Source organism: Papaver somniferum, chromosome 8 (genome assembly GCF_003573695.1).
Source record: "Papaver somniferum cultivar HN1 chromosome 8, ASM357369v1, whole genome shotgun sequence".
Taxonomy (NCBI): domain Eukaryota; kingdom Viridiplantae; phylum Streptophyta; class Magnoliopsida; order Ranunculales; family Papaveraceae; genus Papaver; species Papaver somniferum.
The window spans coordinates 87,799,188-87,816,936 of NC_039365.1; the positions used below are offsets into that span (position 1 = coordinate 87,799,188).

General features: G+C 35.3%; 1 protein-coding gene across 1 annotated transcript; it reads left to right on the forward strand.

Moving 5' to 3' along the window:
* The first annotated feature begins 11,028 nt into the window (after positions 1-11,028).
* LOC113305741 (protein FAR1-RELATED SEQUENCE 5-like) lies at positions 11,029-12,687 on the forward strand. The gene has a single exon (XM_026554746.1). The coding sequence runs from the start codon at positions 11,029-11,031 to the stop codon at positions 12,685-12,687; it is 1,659 nt and encodes a 552-aa protein (XP_026410531.1).
* The last annotated feature ends 5,062 nt before the right edge of the window (positions 12,688-17,749 follow it).

Below are 17,749 nucleotides of genomic sequence, written 5' to 3' on the forward strand. Positions count from 1 at the left end.
TAATAGACGATGTTTTGTGCCTAGGGAAAAAATTATTGAAAAAGGCAGATGTAAGTTGTTCATATGTCTCAATTGACTCGGAGTCCAAACTATACAGCCACGACTTGTCCTTATCTTTCAGGGAAAATGGGAATAACCTAAGTTTCAAAGCATCATCATCTAAGCCTCTAATTCTTAGTGTACTACAAATTTCCTCAAAATCCCTAACATGGTAATAAGGGTTTTCATTTTCTTTCCCTAAAAAGACTGGGGGCATCTATAAGGTCCCAGGTTTCAGTTCATAGGGTGCCTCCGTTTCAGCTAACTTAATACACGAAGGACGAGTGGTCCTAGTTGGATTCAACAAAGCTTTCAAAGTTGCCATTTCTGGCGCTATTGGAGCAACATGGATTCTCTCCTCAGTCAAAGTACGTTCAAAAACAGACTCTTCAAAAGTCGGACTTTCTAGATTAAGGTAATCGAGACGCTTCGAACTACTAGGTTTCTCTTTAACAAATCTACCTAGTGCGTCTCTTTTACGTTCAGGCATACAATAGAATTTTCTAAATTGGAAGGATAAGCAAACACAGATCAAGTCCGACTCAACCAAATCAAACCTATTGATTTCTAGCAAACAAAAAGCATGATAGCTCCACTTAAATTGTTTCTAGACCATCTTCTAATCCTTCGAACGGGAATTCGTTACAATTTAAGCAAACCCCTCTGGAATCAATCCTAGTTAACGTAAGTTGAATAGAGGCGAGGAAAGCTCGGTGGAGGTTTGATACCCAAGGCCTCACCGGTATTACAAGGCGGCGCAGTCACGCATTCAACTTACAGAAACCGTCAAGAACTTCGAAGTATGCTTAAAAGAGTAACCAATATTTTTCGAATGACTTTCCTGTTAAGCTCGTTACCCTATCGGTCTCGTTCTATCAAAATTTTAGGCTTAGGTTCGCGTAGGTTACGTGTTCCTAAAGCGGGCAAGAAGAGAACGGTGATGAAATTCGAACCCTTATCTTGTATGCCAGGCCTTTGCCCTTTACTAGAAAAATAAATGTCTGTATTCAGTCCTCAACATATATGGATACGAAGGAGTCCAGTAACACGCTGACAGGGGATTCGCGAGTGTTTAAAATCTTACCTCCCGTTCCAGACGGGGGATGAATCGGTTGTAGTCGACTCGGGCCACTGACTCCGATGTCTAGTGTACGAACCCAGGGTGCAAAGACAATATCGTAATTATCCCCCTTCTTTGCAAACAGTTTATATTTAAAGTACCCTTCCGTATGGTAATAAAAAAAAATAATGTCCCAAAGTCCAAAAGTCCAAAAGTCCAAAAGTCCAAAAAAAATAAAAAAAATAAAATAAAGAAAAATTACAAAAATAAGAAACCCTAAACTAAAATTGTCTAAAATAAAATTGTCTTCTTTTCTGTTCTTTTTGCTTTAATCTTTAGCTTTAAGTCTTTATGAAATCACCAAACTCTTTGGCTCAATTTTCTTTATGATCCAGAACCTCTAGACACGAGATAAATACCCAAAAACATAAAAAAAGGACAAAAAATAAAAATAAAATAAAATAAATCTAAAACCCTAAAAACAAGTCCGCGTCGGCGGCGCCAAAAATTGATGTGATTTGTAGATAGTGGTAAAAAGTGATTCGATTCTCGAACTTGTGAAGGATAACTTTAGACTTAAATTCAAAATTAAATAAAAAACTCACTAATAATTATAACAAACACTAGCAAAGTTGGTATCAATATTAAAATAACACCGAGGCTAAGATTCCACTATTTTCCAAGTTTAAGGTGATTTAATCCAATCTTTGTATTCATGCAATTTTCTTATTCAATTTGATTCTTACTATTGCAACAAGTAGATTCTCAAAATCAATAATTGTAAATACCAAGCATGAAGCATCAAGAGTCTATAAACTAAGCATACTCCATCAAAATAGATCACAATCACTCAAATAAAAATCATACTCAGTAATAGTCCAAGGCAAATAATCATAATAATAATTGCAATAAATTAAATTAAATAGATTGTACCGCTTTTTGTTGGAAAAATAGCTTCCTCTATCGCCCCAGCAATGGGGTTTAGCTCCTCATATCAAAAACAGGTTCAAAATAATAAATCATGGCTCAAAAGGTGGTTTTATTGAAGAGAATATATAAAATAACAGATCTGCAACGGTGTATAGATATTACAGAAGTCACCGTTACAGTTGGTGTTGCAATACTGAAGATATACGTTACTAATCAACTGTTACAGGATCAGAAATTTAAGACCCTAGAATACGACTGTCCTACACAGCTTAATGTTCTTCAGCTGTTAAACAACGACACTGTTCTGCGACTGTTTCTCGTGCGTCAATGTTCTTCGCATTCTTCCTCTTCAGCAGCAGCAGCACCAGAAACAGAGTTTGATAAAACTCTGATTTCTTCTTCTCTGGCTCTCCTCAGGTCCCCAAGCTCTCGACACCCCTTCTATATGACCCAAACAATCTATTTATATTAAAAATACCGATTAAATCTCTCTCAAATCTTCCAAAATATCTTTCTTTCTCTTCACGGCAAAGTTGCGGCAATTTCTTGTTTTAGAATTTCTACGCGTTTCTGAGCTTTCCTTTTTATTCTAAACTGTTCCTTAGATAGATACAAATCTTTGGGAAGGTTTACAACACTTTAATCTCTCTAAAATTCCCTAAAACAGGTCACACACGTGACTTTCCATATTTTCTGTTGTGATAAAAATCCGTCGATTGAGCCCAGTCTAATCGATTTCAACACCAATATCAGATTCCTAGACCCATAAGGAGTCTATCATATGAAAATCAGAGGTTTAATCGACCTCAAACTCCTTCAAATCAAGAACCCTAAATCTGCCAGAAACTATCAAGATATTTCCCGCCATTTTGAATTTCAAATGTAGAAGATGGTAGACCCCTATCCAGAGTAGGGGTGCGATTAGCAGCTGCCTGGAAATGGGATGCCCCTTAGTAATTAGGTTACTCCTTATCCAAAGTGAGGGTACAAATAGCAAATGTCCTCCCATGAACGCAAGAAACACTTTTCGAGCCAATTTCGCCGCAAAATCTTATTTTTCCAAAAACACCGACAAAGACATAAAAAGCCAAAATAAATACAAAATCGAGCACTAACAATATAAACAATTGAGATTATATCAGACACAAAAATGTGTCTATCACTTGTGCAACACATATAAGTTAGATACCATATATATGTGGGGAACCGATCCTAATACCTAGTCAACCGAATCTTTGGGAAGCTAGTGTGACTATGCGTAGTACTCACATGGAGGTAGAACCGAAACTTATTTTGGTAGAACCGTTAAACCCATGATTGTGATTGAATGTTGGTTTGATCAATCACATAGTTCTTGAATGTTAGATGAACCAATTCTAAACTTGTTTGGAAGTGTGGAAAATCGGTTTCAAGGTTTTGAGTGTGAAAGAGAACTTACAAAGTAAAGATGTCGACAAACTTTGAACACGTGCCGTGAATTTTTATTTCTATAATTGTTCAAAGATATTCCTTAACGGCTAAGGGAAGAGAATCCCAGGATCGAAACATAAGTAAGTTAAGAATCTTTTAATTAAGGTTGTTAATTTCATTTTTTAGGAAAATTACAGAATTAATAATGTGCATTTACTAATTAGATTTTCCAAGAGATTTCGATCGTTATTTTTGGACAGAGCATTTCCAGGAATTATGGAAACTGAATTTGTGATTTAATGAATATCTTGAGAATATTTTCGGTTTTGGAAATTCCTAGGTGTCCAAACTTCCTTGTCTATAAATACACGAAGTTTGCCTTTCTAGCAAACTAATCCTTCGTAAAAACAGATTTACTCTTTTGTTGTTGTTACTGGTGTAGCCGCCTATCAGAGAGGAGAGTAATCTAATTAGGTGAAATCTCTTACGGCCGCTCAGTTTAAAGTATTCTTTGGGATTGAGAAGCTCTAGCGCGACCTGTTGGTGGGAAACTAGATAATTGCGGTTTATCTTTGTTTTCATTTGATTTGATTGATTACCGGTGGTTGAAATATGATTGCACCTAGTTTGTTTATTCTTGAGAATGTTCTCTTCTGATATAAGATTCACTCAAACTAGTTCAGAGTTTCGGCATGGATCTTTAGACTGTTGTTAGTTCTAAAGACGATCTTGTGACAATCCATTGTTAACAGACTCCGTTCTGTGCTTGAATGATCACAAGAGATTCAAGTGATTGTGTGCACGTTTTTATTAAAGATTTAAGAAGATTTGAAGAAAAAGAAGATATTGAAGATCTGACTTGGGTTTTACAATCTTTGGTGTGCACAATACTTGTTTCGATAAAAGAGGATCCAATTAATAATCGGTTTATCCTTGTGGTAAATTGGATTGATTAACTGAGTAGATCGGCATCAACACGGTTCTTCGGATTAAAGGTGTTGTTGGCTTAATCTTAATCGATTACTTTTGGGTGATTGAACATAAGATAGATATAGACCTGACGAAGGAGTTTATGTTGAGATAAACGGAAGAGCCTTTGTCCGACTCATATCACTTGGTTGAATAGAGTTGATACCAAACAGATTTCTTGTTCCTTTAATGTTTGGAATACGAACCAAAGGGATTGATCCAAGTACGTGACTTATTTATAAGTTGGAGGCGTGGGAATACAGACGGAACTAGGTGAACTATAGGGTTAGTTACTTGGTCTCAACTATAAGAAGTTAGTGTAATTTTGTGTAGCTGCTTAATACTGAGAGCATTCAATTCTGGACTAGGTCCCGGGGTTTTTCTGCATTTGCAGTTTTCCTCGTCAACAAAATCTTGTTGTGTCATTTACTTTTATTTTCCGCATTATAATTGTTTTATTATAATTAAAGTAAATTACACAAACGTTAATTCTTATTTACTTGATAAGAAATCCTATTGTGTTTGGTTAATTACGAACCTTTGTATCAATTAAACATACTTCGTTGTTGTATTGTCTCGATCTTATTTCCATAGACGATCACACGAAGTGTGAATCGATTAGTTGTATTGTCTCGACTCAGTCCATAGACAATCACTTTCGGAGAAAGGACTTATAAGTAGGAAAAATTTTAGCTTGAGGTATATTTGGGTACCCTCTCCTTTTCACTCCCTACGCCTCTGATCCCAGCAGGATACTGCGCACTTGATTCCCTTAGCCGATCTCACACACAACTAAGAGTTGCTACGACCCAAAGTTGAAGACTTGACAATAAACAAATCTGTCTCACCAGGACAAGTCTTTCAAATGATTAATATGTCTCCCAAAGATAAACCCTAAAAGGTTTTGTTCCGTCTTTTGATAATAATCAAGGTGAACATGAACCAACTCATAATCCGATAGAAGATGCAAGATCAAATCACACAACTACGATAAAAGTAGTATCGGTCTGGCTTCACAATCCCAATGCAGTCTTTAAGTCGTTAACCTGGTTTTAGAAGAAGAAGAAAACCAAAGGTTCTAGTATGCAAACTACTATCACACGTGAGGTGTGGGGATTAATTTTGTATAGATACTAGGATTCCCCTTATATAGTCTTTCAAATCAGGGTTTGCAATTAAGTTACCTTGGTAACAAAGAAATCAATATCCACCGTTAGATGAAAACTTGATTTAGATTCAAGCTAATATTTCTCAACCGTTAGATCGAAAACTTAGCTTGTTACACACACTTGATAATGCACGCTTCTAGGTTTGTTAACCGTACCCAAATGTATGCACTTGTTGGTTCAACAATAGTTAACCAAAAGGTTAGCCATATGAGCATTCCATATCAACCACGTTCTTCTTCACCGTAACTAGTTCAAATGATTTCAAATGAACTTGTTAGAGAGTTGTTCAATTGCAAGGAAATCTCATGTACTACACAAGACACAATTGAAGCAAAGATGATTTGATTCACTTGAATCGGTTCATGAAATTTTATAGCCACGGTTTGCAAACTGCATTCCTTAGTCTTTTTAAGTTTAGGTTCAGAAATCATCTTCAGATATATAACCTTCTCAAGTTCGCAGACTAGGTTCGCGGACTTAAGTTACCGGGCAGAGTTTACAAACTCCAGCAGAAATTCTCGGGTATGAGAACTTCGCCGGTTCGCAGACTGGGTTTGCGGACTGAGTTCGCGGACTTAGTTTCACGCAAGTAGTTTGTCAACTCCAGCAGAAATTCTCGGGTTTGAGAACTTCGGCAGTTCGCGGACTGAGTTCAGTTCGCGGACTTGGCTCACGCCATTCTTCCGGTTCTCTTGATCAACAAAGTTTGCAAACTTTGTTTCAAGCAATAGGACTTATACATATATGTGTTTCCAGAACAATGCTTATGTCCACCATTAATTATGTAATCTAAACTCTCATTTCAATCATTCAAACATTCTTAGAGGACGTTATATAGTTGTTACACCATTTCTCGTCAAAGCAATTTTCAAGATGATTGAAACATATCATGACTTTCGTCACATGGTAAAGATAAACTTGATCGAAGCGAAAAGCTTACCAATACATATTTCGAGATATAGATAGGCGAGGTATACTCGGCTCGGAGTACCAAATATGTATAATCCAAGTCTATATATATAGCATACTACTTCTTGTCTCAAAGAGTATGAGATAGAGTAGATAGACTTTTGAGTGACAGATAAGTTCAAGTCTTCACATACCTTTTTGTCGAGAAGTTCCACCGTTTCCTTGAGTAGTTCTTCTACTTGTATGATGAATCGCCATGAAGTCCTTGAGGTCAACTACACTTTCTATCCTAGTCCGAGACTTGGCTATAATAGACTAGAAATCAAGACTTATAGTTTTGATCACTAACATTGACAAACATGCTTGAGATAGCAACGCATGCGAGTTCGACCGAGCAATGCTCTAACAAACATAGACAGAGAATGTCAAGAAAATGGCAACCATAAGGGATACACTTGATATATAGTATAACTCCGAAACCGAACCTAACTATAGGGATCAAACCCAAGTGTTTTGATTAACGTACTATATTAGAGCATTGCTTGGTCGAACTCACAAGTGTTGTTATCTCAAGCTTGTTGTCCAATTTAGTTGATCAAAACTATAACTTGAATTTTAATCTACATTTAGTCAAGTCTCGGATTAGGATAGAAATGTGTAGTTGATTTCCAGACATCACTGCGTTCTACCATTTGAAGGCGAATATCAACCGAAGCTTTTGGAGAACTTCATCAATAAAAGGTAAGTGAAGAATGAACCACCTATTTCTCAGGTTTTCACCTTTCTATCTATGATACATTGTAGCATGACTAAATTAGACAGTACATGCATAAGAGAAATTTCAAGTCAAGTTTATCTTGATAATCGTTCTCGTAATATGCTAAGCTTAAGAACATTTGTTCATACTTGATAAATCTAGTTAAAGAACATTTTATTGTTTATGACCTAAATATGATTCAAGATTTAATTATTTGAAAATAACCTGGAGCATTGATATGTGTCATTGATGTTATTCGGAAATGTTTCAAATCGATTAATAGAAAGATATAGAACTACTGTAAATCCTGATACAGGACATTATGCATAACAGTTCGCATACTGGGAAATTGTTATAAGTCCAGAGTCGTAGTACATGTACCCAGTACACATACCGGCGTAGGTATAGTTTGGCAACGACTTTTTGGTACGCATACCCGGTATTTATACCATAAAAAGTGTGTTGACTCATGAACCGGGAAGGTACGCATACCTAGTATGCAAACCGGAAAAGATCTGTTGGTTTTTAAACCGAAAAGGTACGCATACCCAGTATGCAAACCATAAAAGATTTGTGGGATAAAGAGATATAAATCTAAATATTATCCCTTTATTGAGATTCATAAAGTTCAACTCTCGGAATTGTATTTAAGTTTGTACATACAGGTTGCATAAGAAAAAGTTGATCCTACATTTTGGTACTCCCACTTTTTCGCTATCCCTTGACACAATTGTGTGTCTGTTGCATAAGGTTGTTTTCCATATCTTTGTTCTTCGCGAACAAGAGTGAGATTTCAAAAGACTTTACTTGGGGATCGTAAAGCACACGAAGTTATCTTCTTTGATAGTTACAGAACGTATTCCTAAGTGTTTTTCACAAATCCTAGTTTTGATAGATCAAGATATCTCTAGATTTTCCTAGGTGATCTTGTGAGAAGAATCAATTAGGTTACGGAACCGTAAACTCTGATTGTGAAGAGTATCTTCTGAAGAGAATTGGTGATCTGCCGGAAGATTTCAAGAATATCTTCTAAAGAGAATTGGTATTCTACCAAAATATTTAAGAGAATAATTCCTAAAGAGAAATGGTGTTCTTCTAGGAATTCTAAGGGTGTACAAATACAACTGAAGAAGGTATCACATCTAATCCTAAATCTGGTAGGAGGTAATTGGCGTAACAGCTTAAATCAGTGAGTGTTCAATCTGAACCCTAGTTAGCAATTCGGGGTACGAAGAGAAGTTCGGGACGACATACGTACGGAATTATACGGATTCGGGTAGATTGAGTACGGGTCAAAAATCCAGTCAACGGTTTGTTCGGCAGTAGTTCGGAACGGCATACGTACGTGTATAATTCGTTTTTGAGATATGAATGTTGCTGGAGAAATTTGGCATGCATGCATTTAGTAATAAAAATGTAGAGTTTCAAGTGGGAGCATCATGATTTGTAGTTTTACTCTACGATATATATTAAAAACCTTGTCATGATAACACCAACATATGGTTGGTCTAGTGGTTCAGGATTTAGTTAAGAAGTTATAGGACGTGGGATCCATTCTCTCCACATCAAGTCCCTATTTTTGAAAAAGAAAAAAAAATTTAGCCAGCTGGACGTATTAATTAGGCGAATAACTCGCGTATCCGAATTCTTCGCGATTAGTTCGTACACCTAATACGCGTGTAGTTTTCCAAGTTAACAAAAAATTTTAGTGCATGTGTTATTTTTTTTCCCGTATTATATTGTTTTATCTTTATAATTAAAATATAACAAGTTGTACGTATTTAAATCTAGATAATATTATCTCAACCGTAAAGAACTTACAATACTCGTTCTTGTTGAATTTTTAGGTTTGTGAGCAGTTTCGATAAATATTAGGTTTATCTTGTTAAAACAATCTTAAATACAATTTCGTAACAGAACGTATAGATTATACAAGAATTATTTACATAGGTTCCTAAATAAAAAAATTGGTGGTGTACTAGTTACCCTCTGGTTTAGGAAACTTACGCATTTTAAGATTATCGAAATTCAATTCAACTTCTTCTGTACTCATTTTGAAAAATTGATGGAAGATAAAACCCTAGTTTTTATGTCACTGAGAAGCCTTAATGAAATTAGGGTGTTTAGAAAGATTTTTTATCACCAATAATGGTAAATTCCGTGGAGTGGTGCCGATTGATATTAATCAAGTTGGTTTTGTGCTTTGTGGTTTTGATGGCGATTTGCAATCGGTGAAAAAGATTAACTATGGAGATGGTTGATGCTCTCTGCTAGTAAATGAAGATGATGTCGAAAACAGATACGCTGTAGGTCGATGGTTTCTAAAATTATTAGTTTCAAATATAGGTCGGGGGTATAAGTGTCTGTTTTACAATTACATGGACACAGTCCATTTGACCCAACCTAAGAGTTTAGCCGTCCACTGTAACCATGTTTTATTGTTTTCCGGGCATTTGGCCAACTGTTGCTATTAATTAGGGACAATTTGGACCAGATTTAAGAGCATCTCCAACAATGCTAAAAATTCTACATGGAATTTTTATTTAAATCCTTATTTATGGGGTTATATGTATGTGGCAAAAATTGTGATGCTTTGCTTATAAACTATCTCCAATGGTGGGGGTCATATTTCTAAGATTTGTTATTTTGGATAATTATAAAATTGATTCTCTTTTTCCTGTTGGTTTAGAAAATTTTATTTAAAGATAAAAATTTAAAACATAATTAAAAAGATGACATGCAAGTCATTCCCAAAGTCTAGATAAGACTTTTTCTAAGACCTTCGTATTTATTTTAACACTCTTCCTAATTAATAGGACCTACTGTTGGAGATGAATTTTATGTAAATGAGGGTCTAAAATCCTACGTGTCATAAGAAAATAAAATTTTCACCCTCTATCGAAGATGCTCTAAGTGTAGGAAATTTTTTTGCTCTAGCATTGCTAGAGCAACTTTGATCTAGCAGCTTGTTGTCCACTTATTTAGGGTGTTTGTGACGTCACCAAACTAAAGGATAACCATGGTTAACTTTTCTTTTTTGTTTGTGAGTGAGACTTTTACTGCCGTGTTTTAGCCTCTAAGAAAACCCGATACTTCTGATGTTCACCTTGGTTTTGGATTAATATTATATTTTGGCGCGAGTATATTGTTTTTGCCGCCAGAAAAATTATATCTCTCTAAATTCGTGGAATCCTGAAATCTATCAAATTATTAGGTTTTTGAACGGCATCACGTTTGGAAAAAAATTTGATCTGAAAATTCTTCTTTTGCTAGTGAATTATTGAAGGTGCTAGATTAATCCATTTGAATTGTAGAAACTATAAATCTTCAAGACATCTCAGAACCTTAACAGGTAATTTTTCTCATCTACACCGTTTGATTGGATGAAAATGTGTTATATTAGGACTCTTTACATCCAGTCTTGTTAATTACTAATTACTTAGCATACTGTTAACTGTTTGGTGAATGTTTCGTGTGAATATGTTATAGTGAAAGATGATAACTTGTTTATGGAAATTTATCATGTTTCGTAGTGAACATGTTAATTACAGTGAATATATCCGTGTGAATATGTTAATTACCTAGCATACTTGAATCAACTATTCTCTTTATGAATCAGGTGATGGTGGTTCTTGAAACTCTCTTCCTACAGAAACATGATAACATGTCTATGGAAAATAATTTTTCTATAGATTAAGGCTCGATACATGGTAGTAACAAAGAAGTGCCAGAAATTGGTATGAAATTTGATTCAGAAGAATTGGCGTATGATTATTATAATCGTTATGCTAGAAACATCAGGTTTAGTATACGAAAAGATTCAACTACTCACCGCAAAGATAAAAACTATTTCTAGAAGAGTTCTGGTCTGTTCAAATGAAGGAAAGTCTCGACAGCATCCAAGGGGATCTCCTCTGAAACGGCGCTTGCACGCACGAACAGGTTGCGAGGCAAAGTTGGTTATTAAACTTCAGAATGATGATTCAAAATACTCAATAGTAGAATTTGTGGAAAAACACAATCATGTGCTTACACGTTCAGATCAAGTGCATATGCTGAGATCACAACGGAAAATAGAGAGTTCTCAAGCAAGATTAATTGAAAATATGCACTATGCGGGTATAAGTCAAAAAAATATCTTTGCATACTTAAGTGTTGAATCGGGAGGGTATGAAAATCTGAACTTCACTCAAATGGATTGTTATAATCATATACAAAGAAGAAGGCGACAAGATATCTTAAAGAAAGGTGATGCTGAACATTTGCTAGAGTACTTTCAAGAAATGCAAAAAGATAATCCATATTTCTTTTATGCAATTGAAATGGATGCGACTGGTCAGTTGTGCAGTTGTTTCTGGAGCGATGATAAATGTAGGATGGACTACAGTTTCTTTGGTGATGTGTTGGTGTTTGACACAACATTTGGAACAAATGAATATGATAAACCGTTTTCACCTTTTGTTGGGGTCAATAATCATGGCCAAACAACTCTTTTTGGATGTGCTTTATTATTAGACGAGAGCACGGACTCATTTGTTTGGTTGTTCAAGACATTTCTGAGTGCAATGAACGGGAAACATCCGCAGAAAATTTTCACCGACCAAGCAGAGCCTATCATGAATGCAATTAAACAAGTGTTCCCAGGTACTCATCATCGGCTTTGTTTTTGGCATATTTTCCAACTGGCTGCGAAACATCTATCCCATATATTTGTAAGTTCTGAATTTTTTACCAAATATTTCAAGAGGTGTATATATAAAAATAAAACCGAGGAAGAATTCGAATCAATGTGTAAATCCTTCCTTGAAAAATACAAGCTGACAGAGAATAAATGGTTGCAAACTTTATATAAGAAAAAAGAGAAGTGGGCTCAGGTATATGGTCAAGTACATTTTTGCGCTGGCATGACAACTACACAGCGCAGTGAAGGTATGAACAATTTTTTGAAGAAGTATTTTAAACGAACTTTATCGCTAAAGAGTTTCGTAGTTGAATATGACAAGGTTCTTGACAGTCGTCGTGCTAAAGAAAAAACCGAAGATTTCAAAAGCATGCAAAGAAAACCAACTTTGCATAGTCACTGGGCACTTGAAGTTCGAGCTGCAGAACGTTATCCAACAAAAATGTTTGCTTACTTCCAAAAAGAATACAAGGAAACTCTAGATTTGATTCTAGAAATTATTGATCAGGATGGATCAATATACACCTACAAGGTAACATCGTTTAAATTTTCATCTGCCCGTACTGTTACATTTAACTCCTCGGACAATTCCGTTCAATGTAGCTGTAAGCATTTTCAGTTTATGGGAATGATATGTGCCCACTCTATGAATATATTGCATACCCACCAAGTCTATGATCTCCCATCGCAATATTTTCTAAGTCGCTGGACAACATATGCAAAAAATGGTGTTGGTATTGAAGAGCCTAAGAAGCCAATTTAAGACAACAATGGATCATCTACTCTCATGTATACTGACTTGGCACGTATGGTTTTGTCTTTATCCATGAAAGGTACAAGCACCGAAACATCTAGTGCTTTTACTAAGAAGTTGTTGACTGGAGTACTAGGGGAGTTAGATAATTTTCTGAAATCAACTCCAGATGATCAAACAGAAAAGATTGTCAGTATTGCAAATGAGAACAATGAAAACTTGGGTCAAACAAGTATCCAGCTTCCGATGGGTGCTAACATAACACTGCGAGTCCCTCCACGAGTAAAAAAATCAAAAAAGAAGAGTGGAAGAATCAAGTCACCAGTGGAGAAAGGTAAAGTGAAACGTAGGCGAAAATTAGTAATGAGGAAGGAAAAGCCAGCAAAGAAACTCAAAGAAACCCAATCGGTAGGAAAGAAATCCATCAAGACTAAAAGAGTGACAGGGAAAAGAAAAAGAAATGGTCAGCACGAGCCGGCAATGGAGAAATAAATAACAAAGAAAAAAAATACTCAAATCAAAATGGTAACAAATGATGGAAAAACAAAAAAGACCCAAAATGCAGGTGTGGTCATTATATTCATCTCGTTTTCTATTTTTGTTATCATTGCTTTGTTTTCTGTTTTTGTATGTTTAGTTAGGTTCTTATAGATGACATCCATGGTCGAATATATTCATATACAGAAGAAATAATATATAGTGATTCAGATGTACAAGAAGTCCCACTTTCCGGTTCCATGCCATCGAGTGCTTTGGAGGTTGATAAAAATGGTGTTAGTGCTTCATTACTGGGCAGTTCAAATCTGCAGCAACATTCTACGCCGTTGTCCCTTACTACTGTCCACAACTTCAAGTAGAGGTATAGAGCTAAACCCTGTTATGTGAATTAAAGTTGTTACTGGTCATGACATACATATATAACATAATTATCAACTTGTTCTATTTTTAGGAACCAATAATACTGGGAGGTGAAGGAACCCATAATGTTGTCGAAAATGTCCAATCTAACCAGAGCTTTTTAGCACTTATGTTGGAGTAATGTAGTAATGCCAAAGATATTAATTTCATCAAGGTAACTATCGATATGTGCGACAATGGTCATTTTACTATGTCTTATTAATGTTTCCTTGAAAACAAAATGTGAACTTAACTTCAGTTGCAATCACTTCTTCAACATAATGCCATGCAGATATTTTAATATGTTTGGATGGATTTGTATAGTTTCCTTTACTCGTTGAATTTGTCCAGTTTCCAGTACACATCAAAACTCTATGTTTGCTCTTTTTAATTATTGATGTCCTCAGTTTCTGCCCAGTTTTCAGTATACAGTACATATCAAAGTAGTTTTACTTTTTATAAACACCAAATTCATTTTGCTGTAAACATTATTTTTGCAAACAAAGTTTTATTAAGATTCATCAATTAAGTTGTTGATAATTGTTGCTTTGTTTTACAGTACATGAGACATGATGTAAAGTTGGAGCTGTATTGCGTGGGAGATGTTTTCGCACACGATGATCTAATACTTTATGGATGATTTTGTAGACTTGATTTGGATTAGGAATTCTAGACTTCTTTTATAAATGTGACTTTTTTTTGTGGACTTGATTTGGATCCGATGCAAGAGTTTTCTGTCTTTTGGGTTAGTAAGTTTTACTTATACAGTTTGAGTAGAAAACGCATTCAAACTTTCCAAGATTTTTACTTATACAGTTTGATTCCGTCAGATTTATTAACACCCGACAATACGAAAGCTAAAAAAACAGCAGTGAAAAAGCTTTACCAAAGACTAGCTAATTAATCGTGGGTTTTTCTCTTAGTTAGGTGACGTCACAAACACCCTAAATAAGTGGACAACAAGCTGCTAGATCAAAGTTGCTATAGCAATGCTAGAGCAAAATTTTTTCCCTAAGTGTACTGGAGTGTTTAAGTATCACATGAAGCAGTTAACAAGAACGATGTGTCGAATTGATAGAGGGTTGGTACTTGGTAGGAAAAAGTACATAGAGATCTCAAATTTAATTGGTCGAGGTTTTAAACTATATTTTAACAATAGATTAAGTTCAGTTGGATCATTAAAAAAAAGATGAGACAATATTAGTTGTTGATGACGATGAATATTATTAGCATTAATTAAGATAATCTCTTTGACTAATCATCCAAAGCAGAATCAGCAAATATCTCTGTGGTTGAGAGGGACTCTAACATCGAATTACATGCTTGAGAAATTAAAGAATGGATTTTTAACTGTGAAAAGATTGATTCATGGGTGCGTGAACTGACATAATTAACTAGCTTTGCAAGATGCCCAAATATAGTTTCGAAGATTATTTTTTTGACCGATACTAGTTGCTATATGTTCAGCAGGTCCACAGTTAGAAGACATTCCTATAAGGGTTTTAGAGGGGTACAAGCAATCACCAGAAGGAGACAAATTAGAAAGAGAATATAGTGGGAAACATACTGAGTGAAAGAGGAAAAAAAAACAAATGGAGTGAAAGACGAAGACAAAGATAATCGTGTCCATGAATCATGCTGATGATGGAAGAGAACTAAGAACAAATGGGGATGAAGGAATTAGTAACTGCTTATTCTAGCGATCTTTTGTGGTCGTTGGCAAAAAAAAGAAGTAACCATAAGTATGCAACTACACACATGTATGCACAATCATGCATAATAAAAAAAATTATATCAACTGTCAAAATCAAATGCTAGTGGCAAATCTAGTGGAGATAGTTCAAACACAAGAAAACATGATATTCATATTTAAATTGTTACAACAATAGCAACATTATTCAAATAATATTGCCAGAAAAAAAAAACACTAAAAATTACTGCAAACACAATAGCTAGCTACTATATATATGATGATGATCCATATATATTCCATGCATGCCTAAAGCTCATCATGCCAGTGGTAATATACCTATATTACCTTATTCATGTTGCAGAGCTTCGGCTCTTATAAAAGATATACGCATATCATCCTGTCTTGTTCTTGTAAACAAATAACTTCAAGACTTGACAGCCTGTATATATTATATCTTAATTATTTCATGTGTATCATCGTATATCAGTCCCTTCACTGATTAACCAAGCACATCTTCACTTTCCCAAAACTCGATAACCTTAACTATACCTAATTAATGTATTGGTAACATACATATATATAAAGAGAGTGTGGTATTTATTATCCACTATGGTGATACCTTATGACCAGGAGGTTCTCCATGACCAACTCCGGGGCTGTGACCAGGGGATGTGGGTCGAAAAGCATCCTCAATTTTCTTGGAACGGTGGATGATCGGAAAAGTTTGTTTAACATCTATAGTAGGAACTGGAGGTGATTTTATGATTTTCGGTATTCCAACTACGGAGGAGGTATGCAATTCTAGTTTGCGAGCGGATGCTGAGTAACAGTGTTGCTGCAATACTAGAAACAAAAAAATGAACATACCTATCATTAGGGTTTGGTGCGATGATGCCATGATCATCAATATAGGATTTCTGTTAATAGAGCTAAAACACTTGCTTGTTGCTGAGCAGATCCTAATGATCAACTCAAAATCTCTTAAAGCTTGTCTAAAAGAGGGAGAGTTTTGTGAGTCATTACTCTTGGATGATGGAGGTATTTAAGATGGTTTTGAGCCCGGGCAAAGTGTTAATTAGGTCCCACGTGTTCAAAGGATAATTCTAATTGAAATATTGATTAACCTCATAAACAAAGTAAAATTATGAAGATCAATCTTTTCGTTCACACATGGTAACTAATGACTAATAATATACTAAAAAGTGAGAGAATGAGAACACTTGGGAATATTTTCTATATCTAGTATAGGGAGGTCTTCTTTTGGTTCAAAGCAGAATTGAAGAGTATATAGGGTATCGATTCAAAACCTTTTGCATTTCAGTTTGGAGTTGGCAAAATTTCATGCATTTATTTTCAAGAAAATAAATGTGCAGACTGGAGTGACCAAAATAGACACCATCAACATCAATAAACTACTAATTCTTCCATTAATTTTATAATTTTATGTATTTGTTCCGTAATGCCTCTTTGCAATTTATTCGATAGCACATGTATAGTTAATCTAATTCCTGGACTTATGCTTGTGATGACTAATTATTAATTAATATATTACGTTAGTTTTCTGTCAAATTAAAATTCAACACCACTATGGATTCGATTCGGCCAAGGTGCCCCAGGGACGGGCCTATGAGAGGGCTAAGTGGTGCTCTAGCCCGTCCCTAAATTTGCTCCAAAAAGAATTAGCCATATATAATTCATGTAAATTTATGTTAGCCCACTGATATCATGACAAGCCCATTTATTTTCTAGTCCATGGAATGAAAGTGATAAACTTTTAGGCAAAAACACGTGACATCTTAATAAATTTATCAATTTCTACAACATTCTTATTGCAAACGTTTATAGTTTTCGAGAAATTTGCTCTCGCCAATCAATATCTCTTACTATATCTGTTGTTTACTTTAAGTTTTATTCTTCTATTGTATAATACATAAGCAAATCAAGCTTGCTTACTTAATAATAGATTCAAACCAAATATAATTTAGCGCGGCCTTCGGCCGCAAAGCTGGCAATTTTAGCCAGCCCTATCCTGTAAGGAATTATGAGTCCGTTTCTGAGGTGTCCCATTCATGGTGTATGGTTAATGCAGTTCAGAAGTGTATACCAAGAATGATTTGGTTAACTCGTGTCCTAATGACAATACCTCCATCCAGTTTGCCTATAGTGTACGTAAATTATTATGTATTGCATTGTTATTATGCCGAGAGAGTTGGGATTCGAGCTAAATACGAAGAATGCTTTATGGAACGATAAAAATGAACTCTCCCAAAACCGATAATAATAAATCGGCATCATGCTAGCCTTCGGGATGGGGCACGACCCGTCAACCAAATCGGTAAGAATCGGATCTGGTGGAGTCCAGATTTCTCGATCTATTTAGAAGAGTTAATTGATTCATCATCATAAGTTTGTCTCCACAAATATTATGTGTCTATTTGTCAAAATACCCTACATGATGTTTAATTAATGTCTTTAAACCAC

Bases quoted from the DNA above. Each gene is read 5' to 3' on its own strand.
- LOC113305741 (XM_026554746.1), top strand. From the start codon at position 11,029: ATGCTAGAAACATCAGGTTTAGTATACGAAAAGATTCAACTACTCACC.